This window comes from Glandiceps talaboti, chromosome 15 (genome assembly GCF_964340395.1).
Source record: "Glandiceps talaboti chromosome 15, keGlaTala1.1, whole genome shotgun sequence".
NCBI lineage: Eukaryota > Metazoa > Hemichordata > Enteropneusta > Spengelidae > Glandiceps > Glandiceps talaboti.
In genome coordinates, this window is record NC_135563.1 from 3,218,148 (window position 1) to 3,229,683 (window position 11,536).

At 35.8% G+C, this 11,536-nt stretch overlaps 1 protein-coding gene across 1 annotated transcript; it reads right to left on the reverse strand.

The window, feature by feature from the left end:
* Window positions 1–5,296: 5,296 nt before the first annotated feature.
* LOC144446833 (transmembrane protein 45B-like) lies at window positions 5,297–6,169 on the reverse strand. The gene has a single exon (XM_078136675.1). The coding sequence runs from the start codon at window positions 6,167–6,169 to the stop codon at window positions 5,297–5,299; it is 873 nt and encodes a 290-aa protein (XP_077992801.1).
* Between the last annotated feature and the right edge of the window lie 5,367 nt (window positions 6,170–11,536).

The following is an 11,536-nucleotide window of genomic DNA, read 5'->3' on the forward strand; positions in this document are numbered from 1 at the left end:
ATTTTAGGCAAGTCTCCCTTTTTCACAGTTACGTTTGAGGTACAGAGCAACACATCATGCAGATGTTTTATGGGTGTTTACTTAGTCAGGTTTAAACCGTTAAAGGGTAGGGCCTACGCTTTCCCACAGCTATATTTTCCCCTAGGAAGGGTTTTTTTAATCTATGTTTTTTAGTGCGAGGTCAAGCAGGGCTGACTTTGTCTCTCAGTTGCAACAACAATTCATGTGTAATCACTTTTGCCTTTGTACACCTCTCTATTTGTGAGGTATTAAAGCCTGGTGGCAGTGTAACCAAGCAATAAGTTATAAAGTGTCAGACATGAAATTGAAGGATACTCAGATGATGTTATCTTCACGTAGAAGAAATGTATGTATGTATGTATGTATGTATGTATGTATGTATGTATGTATGTATGTATGTATGTATGTACAGTATGTATGTATGTATGTATGTATGTATGTATGTATGTATGTATGTATGTATGTATGTATGTATGTATGTATGTATGTATGTATGTATGTATGTATGTATGTATGTATGTATGTATGTATGTATGTATGTATGTATGTATGTATGTATGTATGTATGTATGTATGTATGTGTGTGTGTGTGTGTGTGTGTGTGTGTGTGTGTGTGTGTATGTGTGTGTGTGTGTGTGCATGTATGTATGTATGTATGTATGTATGTACACAAGTAATAAATGCCGTCCGGGTAAATACACGCCGACGTAGGAGGCGTGTATTGCCCGGATGGCATTTATCTTGTACCCCGGCTAATAATTCGATGGTGTCATATTCTTCCCAGGAAGAACTTCATACACCCATTGTTTATGTTTTGATTTTCGACAAGACACCCTGACGCCAACGTGACTTCCAATCGAAGCTGACACGTGTCAAAAAACTGGATACACGCCTGTGTCAACATTCAATGTCAGACATGTATATCGCTATGTTGCACTACGAAAATAGCAATTACATCCCAATGGACAGTGTCAGTGTATTTCATACCACTGTGTATTTGCTTGATATTATTATGCAGGACATTCATACTACAAACTACTCAATACAATCACATCCTTCATGTGTATGCAACTAGTGACATGAAATTTAATCGCCACTGATAAAACAAAACATCGCTACTGACATCAAAAATACAATTCAGCGAAATTGTGTATCTGTGTCTATCAAACATGACTAGCGTAAAGAAACAGCATATTGATTATGTGCAAATGAAATACACGATTCAAACTTTTGAAATGTCGTGTATAACGAAGCAATAGTAGTACCTTCTACCTCTTGCAAGTTGTAGTAAAATACACCATTCAATCTACAATGCAATACCGGCCACAATTATTTTGACTTTTTTGTCCATTCCTTCTTCATTACTCTCCTCGGCCCAACTATTCCAAACTTTGCATGATGAGCTAGTATTTTTTTCTGTGTATTTCTGTGTATTTTTCAGTACAATTGCCGTCAGTTTCTGAACTATTATATGTCCTCAGTTGTCATAACAGCAAACCGTCGCTTTCTCCCTGCCATTATACCGTCCACCTTGCAAGTACAAGTTGTAGTACGTGTATTTTATTAACCTTCTAAATACACTCTGAGGTAATGTTTATTAAAATATATATATATATATATATATATATATATATATATATATATATATATATATATATATATATATATATATATATATATATATATAACTTAGCACTGAGTTTCTATATATAAATAATATCATGAACCATACAGTTCTAACCCAAATATTTCGAAGAGACTGAGCTCCTCTTCATCGGTGGGTCTCCAGTTCTGTCAAGCAAGTCAAGTTCTGTTACACTTTAAATACTGAAGACAGTGGTTATTGTCATGCAAATTAATGTTCTTGTCTTGGAATGGTATGAATATTACACTCAGCCAGCTGTGGAGTACTGGTGACTACTGGTTGCTATGTTACTGTTTTCTATTGATGCCATTGGTGAGTGTGTCTAGTTTTTTTTATCCACAATGATTCACGTAGTTGACGGTAGGTTTTATCTGGTGTGTAGATATAATAAAATAATACACCATATCAACTGCAAATCAGCAAACCTAGTGTATGCAATACGTTGCTCATATTGCGAAAAAATAGTCTATGTAGGAGAAACCGGCTATACAATATACACAAGAATGCAGAACCACCTATCACAAATTAGGAAAAACAATAGATACGAACCAGTACCAATTCACTTCAATGGACCATCTCACTCAATAAAACACTTCAGAATCATAGCAATTGAAAAACTCTACACACCAGATACGTCTGCACGCAGAGCGGAGTATATGTTGAGGGTAGAAGAAAATCAACTCGGGTTTTTCGTCTCTACAAGCCTGTTTCGTGAGTAAATCACTCGTCAGGAGATGTTGATGGATGTACATCAACATCTCCTGACGAGTGATTTACTCACGAAACAGGCTTGTAGAGACGAAAAACCCGAGTTGATTTTCTTCTACCCTCAACATATACTCCGCTCTGCGTGCAGACGTATCGAGCACTGTACTACGGACAAATCTTACCACTGACTTCCTATACAGGTATAGGTATATGGAAATGAAACTGTCACCTGATAAGAGTATCTCTGTATACCACGTTGGCGTCGACGTGACACTTCCCAACAGAAACTCGATCCCATAAATGTGTGGTTTCTTTTATGACTGTCCTTATCTTGCTGTACAAGGTACTAGGGGACATGTCATGAATAGTATGTAAGTGGTGTATTCACCCAAACGTATCAATGATTACAAAATAATGGTAACAAAAAAAATGAATATTGATGGACAACAGAAAGGATGGAATTGACTCCAACTGCAGTGAACTAATTTCTTCCATTCTTTTTTATGTTGTAATACTCCCATAGCTTATTTATAATAAGCTTTCATATACAACAGTGTCATGTTCCAATACTGTGGGGGCGTAATCACTAGATTTGATTAGGGGATGTGTTATACTAAACACTAGCCAATCATTAGAAGGATTATCAATGACAAGATTAATAAGAAAATCGAGTCCTATAATATTATATTTAATTTCAGTCAATACGCGATATTACGCCGCTTTCCCACGGCAATCACTCGATACAAAAACAAACGACACAAAACGATGGAAATAGAGGTAAATAAAGCATTTAGACGCTTTCACCACATCGTATTTTAATCAGATACACCAAACTATTGTCACTAGAGGGCGCTATACCCACCCACCAATTTCTCTTCTTCATATTTTGATTTTGCAAGTCTTTGATTACACCTGTGCAAATTTTGAGAAAAAAATGTGTCGTTAAATAATTAATAGCGAGCTTCCTATAAAGAGATAAACCACTGTTGTCATCTCGATTACCTATTTGATTAAGTTTGAAGATTGAATTATGGGTGATCATATCCATTTTATATGACTTTAAATTGCATAAAATAAATATATTTTACAGTTCTAATTATGAAACACATAAATCTTGTTGGGTTTCCAATGTTAAATTTTCAATATCATAAAAATGGGCAGTTGAACAAGAGTTCGACTCTACTATTATATCATCTAATATTAACTCATTTGCCACCTACGTGATATTTGTAATACATATATATATTTCAATCACTGAAAGGGGCAATTAATATATATATAAACTTAGACAAGTTTCGAATATCATGAATTTAATACAATCAATAAAATGCCAACATTCGACGAAAGACATGAATGAACTCATAAAAAAGAAAATTAATTTGAAATACAAAGGTCAAGGTTTATGAATATAACTCGTCTAGTTCCTATACGGTATCGTTACCATTTACACCTCCACTCACATAGTCTAGTTCCTATACGACATCGTTACCATTTGCACCTCCACTTACATAGTCTAGTTCCTATACGGCATCGTTACCATTTACACCTCCACTTACATAGTCTAGTTCCTATACGGTATCGTTACCATTTACACCTCCACCTACACGTGGTTTCATTAGAGACCACATTGGCATCCAGGCTAGAACACAACTTGCTAGTTATTTAGTTAGTGGAATGAAACGTTTTAGTTGGTTTATTCATGATAGCCTTATTAAGCCTTATTAATCTTAAGCTGTCACCAAGGCTTTTATCTGTAACTTGATCAACGTTTATCATTTGTATGTCCTTGATATGTGTATGAACTACTGCTGAGAAAGGTCCGAATACAGACTATATGCAGTCTACATATGAATGTATGACGTGTACATATAGTCTTGCTGCTAGACGTTCGGGCTTTCTTCCGATACGATAAGCGAACGAAGTTCGGATGTTCCATCCTTGATAGCGATGTTCGGTCGTGTGTCGTATTGTATCAGCAGAGCATCCGAGGTCTAGCAGCTAGACTAGTGTACATACTACCAAGACCACAACACACCTGTTGATTCGAATTCAGGTCAAGACGTATCATGCAAATGTGACCCTATATTTTCAAGACGTATTGTAATACTCAGTTAAAACCAAAATGGAAGACCTTAAGAGATTATCTATAAGCGACTAAATACAAAAGTTTTTTTTTTCAACCGCCCCTTTGTTATAATTTTAACTTGGGCCTACGTGCTCTAAACAACGAATCCACTGCCCATAAGTCGGGTTTATATTAACAGTTAAGTAAAGTCAATAACTGACGTGCGATTCAGTAAACGTGTGACTCAGTGAATTCCGCCGTTTCTACGTAGTTACAGTGACCTTTTTGTTACCATCATGACACTTATAGCCAAATAGAATTGCCAATTTTCTGTGCGGTTGTAATAAAGCTATATCTTATCTTATCTTATCTTATCTTATAGTGTTAGGTCGTGTTATAAACATGCTACGAATAACACTCTAGGTTTTTGTGAATTCAGACCAGAATTCACGTTGAAATTACAGTTCATTCTACAAAATAACCTGTACCACATAGTAAAATTATTCAAATCTCGCAATCACATAAGAAATATGGCTATGGTCCCAAGTATTCTTCTCTGACTTGTAACCGTATTTGGAGTAGGTTCTTTATAAAGAGTGTCATATATGGTGGACTGATCCCTAAACAAAGCCGTGGATATACATTACATAAATAGACAAAGTTTTCAAGACGCGATGTTTTTCTATATCAAGAACGGTAAACGATAATTGCTACACAAATGATCGTCACATTTAGCTTTGAAGTTCGAACCATAAGTCAGTAGAATGACGTAGTCCAGTTCCTATACAGCATCGTTACGATTTACACCGTAGTTTAGTTAAAAACCACGTTGGCATCCAGACTACATATTGCGAGGCTCAGTCTTCATCACTTTGTCCCATTAATTTAAACTCTGTTTCTTCCTCTTGGAACTGATTGATCCCGTTAATCTTATGCTCAGATAAATCTGAGAAACGTGAATCTGCCTGGTACCTTTTCCGCCATCTTCTGCCGAAAAACACATACATCAGTCCATAAACAATGGCCATGATTAACATGTCCATGGCCATGTGCCAGCAGTACGCCATTGTGACAAACATGACACCACTATGGTCTGATGGATCCCATTCCTGTCTGTAAATGATGAAAGCAGCGTGGAAAAACCACGATCCTTGGAGTAACGCAAAACCAGCAGTCATGAAAGGGAGAATGTATGCTTTTGGGTTCCATATTTCTAGAGCAGTTGTTATAGTACTTCCAAATGCTGCTATGAATACTAGTATGTGGATGTTATTTTCCATCATGTCTTTGCCATGGCGATGGTTGTATAGCAAGAGAGATTCCACACCAAATGCTAGTGCAAGGAACAACTTTTCTAGAGATGGTGCACGTCGTTTCAGCACCTTCTGACTTATAATGTCCACAATTCCACTTATTGCAAAGTAGGAATACATTGTGAAATGTTGCCATTCATTTGGATGTTGTAGTTCTCCATTCTTGAACATTTCCAACTTGTTAACGCCCAACGGAAAGAAGAACTCCGCCAGGGCAGCAAGAGTTCCGTACACCAACTTCATGATTGCTTCCCATGGAATCACGGTTAGTATTCGCATACATCGTCCAGGTGGTTCACTTGATTTTCGTTTTATATACTTGTCTTTTTGGTACAGGTATGAGTACTTGAAAGCCCATAGAAAACCAAAACTGAGAAAAGCAAGTCCTGGTGAAATATGGCCAATAAAGGTCCCCATAGTCTCCTATAGCTTATATACTGCTACGTTGGATAACAGATAAAGACAATGGGTAGTTGTGATCTTGGACTTCAGAGAGCTGTCAGCAAGCACATTCAGTCTTTACAGTTTGTGTTCAGACTTTGTACCTAGCTGCTGTGTAATGTCCAATGATTCGTTGATCTGACATCAATGAGAGACGAACTACCTATACCGTTACACTGTCGGCATCAGAGTTGCGTTAGCTAGGTCACGAAATAACGACATTCAAAATGGGTGACGTTACTGCGAGGACCACTTACGGCGCGGCAGGCAGGGTATCCAGGCTCAACGGTCACAGCAACTGATTAGGGGAAACATCAGGTGACTGGTACGAAGACCGCTGGTACGATATTTTGTTGAGCAGTATTACGATCACAGATACAGATTAGGTCCACGCCTGGTGTGTCAACAGATATCTTCAAGAGACTCCAATTATTGTAATTATTAACTTGGCAGGTGTGACGTTGTACACTAATGTTTCGTTAGCAGTCACAAGGTGAATACGTAGTCTGTATAACATATACCACAAGTAAACATCATGGCGGATCTATTACAACTTCAGTACTATAAAAATCATCACAACATGTCATTTATAACATTCACTGTAAAGTCGTCAACATTGGGATCTTCCATTACAAACAATATCATTTAATAGTCTGGCAGAAGGGAGGGTTAACCGACAGAAATCTCAGGAACATGTTAACAATAAATAAATAAATAATAAATAAATAAATAAATAAATAAATAAATAAATAAATAAATAAATAAATAATTAATAAATAAATAAATAAATAAATAAATAAATAAATAAATAAAGAACTTGATTAATTGATTAATTGATAGATAGATAGATAGATAGATAGATAGATAGATAGATAGATAGATAGATAGATAGATAGATAGATAGATAGATAGATAGATAGATAGATTGATTGATTGATTGATTGATTGATTGATTGATTGATTGATTGATTGATTGATTGATTGATTGATTGATTGATTGATTGATTGATTGATTGATTGATTGATTAATTAATTAATAGACAAACAGACAGACAGACAGACATTACAAGGTCTTAAATAATTCACATAAGCCGGACCAACTTTTTCACATGTGTTGTTAATTTCTTATTTTGTACAGCTATCCAGTACTCACATTGATATATCTTCTTCAGAAATGAAAGAAAACTATCAAAGCACGGTTTTTTCCCGCCATCTTATTATAATGAATGTGTCTTCTAACAATAAGACAAATAAAATTCATTACAACCGATTCTTCTGGATCTGATAAAAAGTTTCATAGTTTACTTGGATAGTGCTGTAAATTCAGTGGCTCCTTGACAAGGACTAAGGCGTCTTTTAAAGTTTAAACCTGGCAATATAGTGTTAGACACGTCAATGTAGTCTCCATGTATTAAGGTCTTTTGAGTTAATTGGTGAATCATCAGTGTTCACTACAAATATGGCTGCCATTGAGTAATAAAAGCAACAATGGCGTTGCATCACAGCTGTTGACAGTACAATTTAATTTTCTGTAATTAGTATGTGGTCTTGTTGCTAGACACATTTGCATACATTTTCTGAAGATTTATTCTCATACCTATCCATCCATGGTGTTATATACTAGTATGCAATATACACCCTCATTTAATGTTGCTATGGGCGTGGTCTTGTTGCTAGGCATATCTACATACAATTTTGCAATGTTTATTCATTTACCTTCCCATCACCGGTGTCATTTTGGCATTATACATCATTGTTTACCTGTTGCTATGGGTGGGTCTTGTTGCTAAAGGCATTAACATACTTTAAGAATAATATGCTTACCCATCCCTGTAGTTATAATTGTAAAAAAAAACGTTATTTGACTGTTGCCAAGGGCATGGTCATGGCTGCTAGGGCCAATTACGTAAGTATGACACACTCACAATTTGAGACTAGCTTTTAGCATCATAACCAAATTTCATCCCCAGTAGTTTGAGAGGTAAAGTTCAATACCAAAATCATTTGCATCATCTACAAGACAGACAGACAGGCATTTTACCTTGAACCAACCAACAGTGTTAAAGTTAGGTAGACAATGTTTCCAAGATAGCTTGCATCTGGTAATGTGGGGGTAGACACTTAATGGGGTCTCCATGTATTACCGTTTTGGTGTTATGATGTAAACAATGATTTTTAACTACAAATGTGGCTGACATTCAGTCAAAGTTGCATAATACTATATCAAAACAGAAATTGGCATGCACGATGGACTGACACATGCATGCACGCACACACGCACATGCACATACACACATGCATAGCTCGATGGATAGATGGATGGATGGAGCCCATTGTAATAGCACCCCTTTTGGAGGACTAAAAAATGGATATTTCATGTCATTGTTGTCCCTTACAGTCCATGAGCTGGGAAAGTTGGTCGATACCACTCCGGAGCAATGTTTGCTACATGTTTTCTGAAAGCTCTCTGAGTAGAACTTTATGAAAATCTTTGCTAGACTTAAAAAAAACTTAACATAGTTTTAGGCCTTTAACCTAGTTACCATGGAAATAATCTTCAATTTTACCAAACCTGTTTTTGTTATAAATGTCAATATCTTTAGCAATTTGCACCATGTAAATGTTTACAGGTTTTCAATATATATCTATACAATGAGTATATCACCTTGCTTCTCTAAGATCAAGGTCATGTGATGCAATTAATATAAATGCCAAAGATGACTTTCCATAAGTCTGAAGGCCAGAACTCCCACAGATGGGCACATTACTGGCAATGTTCGGATCGAGGTCAACATACCTACTCCACCACATTATCCCCAATACCTCACCACACTGTTCAACCCACACTCATGTGAGACCAACTCCTCTCCTCACAACTAACAACTGATTTACTGCATAATTGCCAGCAGCAATTATTTAACTACATAACAGTATGTTTTAACATTACACTACAATGGTGGCAGCAGTGGGATGTCAAAATCACAAAATTATACAAAGCTAGATAATACGACTCAATAGTTTGAAAGTCAAATCAGACACTCTATTCCATTTTTATAACATGTGAACCTCGCCAGAGAACTTGTTAAAAAATAACCTCCCTGTATTGAAGGCATCCTATGAGCTGCATGCACATTAAGAAGACGTCCATATACATATCAGCAAAAATGAGCTGAATTAAGACATCCACATACACACCAGCCAATATTATTTCTATCATCATTTCTTTATTCATTTTTTGGCAAAAACATCTGAGTATACATATATAAACATCTGAGTATACATATATAAACATCTGAGTATACATATACATATATAAACATTGTTTAAATTATTGATGCTAAATATATCATACTATTTCATTACACAAGTATGTGAAAGTACATTTTATAAATATTAGAACTTGAAATTGATTAGGTTTCACAACTAACAGCAATATGTAAATGTAGAGAAATTAAATCAGTAAATGCATATTGTTTATCAATAGTAGGATAATTCAGTACATGTTTACTACTTCAATCTGCAACTATAAAATCATACTAGTTTCATATTCATTTAGTTGGTAGCTGTATGTTAAGTTTTCAATAGACAAAACAAAGTTGTACACACTACCAGTTTAAAGTGGAGAACACTTCGGTAGGGGCCATGCATGTAAGTATTAAAAGAAGAATACCATGACAACGGAATCAAACTTCCAGTCTTGTCTTTTACTGACTTGGGGTCTATACAAACCACTTCTACCCAAAAGAGGTCACATTTGTATAGCATGAAAAAGAAATTCATTCTTGTTTTTCTTGGGGAGCTGAAAACAAGTCTAGTGGAAAGAAATTTATTTCAAGACCTCACTTTTATATCAGCTGGTCTTGAAGTATTTCGGTCCGCAAGTCGTGTTATCACCCACACAACAAGAAGAGAATGAATTTCTTTTTCATGCATTTGAAATTTGTATAGCATGAAAAAGAAATTCATTCTTGTTTTTCTTGGGAGCTGAAAACAAGTCTAGTGGAAAGAAATTTATTTCAAGACCTCACTTTTATATCAGCTGGTCTTGAAGTATTTCTGTCCGCAAGTCGTGTTATCACCCACACAACAAGAAGAGAATGAATTTCTTTTTCATGCATTTGAAATGTGTATAGCATGAAAAAGAAATTCATTCTTGTTTTTCTTGGGAGCTGAAAACAAGTCTAGTGGAAAGAAATTTATTTCAAGACCTCACTTTTATATCAGCTGGTCTTGAAGTATTTCTGTCCGCAAGTCGTGTTATCACCCACACAACAAGAAGAGAATGAATTTCTTTTTCATGCATTTGAAATTTGTATAGCATGAAAAAGAAATTCATTCTTGTTTTTCTTGGGAGCTGAAAACAAGTCTAGTGGAAAGAAATTTATTTCAAGACCTGACTTTTATATCAGCTGGTCTTGAAGTATTTCTGTCCGCAAGTCGTGTTATCACCCACACAACATCTTTGGGGCTGATGAGCTGGTCTTGAAGTATTTCTGTAGTAGAGAATGAATTTCTTTTTCATACACTTGAAATATATTTACTTCTTTGGGGTAGAAGTGGTTTCTGGGTACCCAGTAGGTAAAACACATCACTAGAGGTTTGGAAGTGTTGGGTATTAATCCTATTGGTGATTACTGAACACAATCTAACAAGCTGTTGGACAACAACTGAATCCTACAATAGCAGATAAATGACGTTATAACTACTGTGTGTGAAATCATTTGCTATGGATCATAACGGTGGTTACAGAGAGGTTGGTAGTAAAACACATTACATATACCAAACCCTTGACACAGACGAGAAATGTTCTAAATAATCTAGCTGGCACATTATCTGAATACATCTATAATTAAATTTAAATTTATTTTCCACCAACATATACAAGTTTCAGGTATCCACCATGGCTTCATCATTGTTTTCTTAATTGTTGTACATGCTTACGTGCCTTCAGTCAATTATTCCAAATTCTCAGAAGCTGGTAACATCCCCCATCATGCTTTATTTATGGTTGTAAAGTCCCTATATGAATTGTTTCCTTCATCTCCTCCTAAAACCAGGTTGGTTCACAATCCGTAATTTTCACATTGTTTGGGTCAAATGAATGTCCTCATTGGTCATCTGTTTATAGGGACTTTACAACCCTCAATGAACTGTGATGAGGATCTTGCCAGTTTATGAGATTTTGGAATAATTGTCTGAAGGCACGCATACGTGTACAACACCTGACATAGTGGATGACAAAGCCATGGCAGATACCTGGTGAAAGCTTCAGCGAGTTACTAGTATATCTTGATGCAAAACATATTGAAATCTAAGATCATAGACTGAATGTCTGCACAGAAT

Coding starts and splice junctions, on each gene's coding strand:
- LOC144446833 (XM_078136675.1), bottom strand. CDS start 6,169: ATGGGGACCTTTATTGGCCATATTTCACCAGGACTTGCTTTTCTCAGT.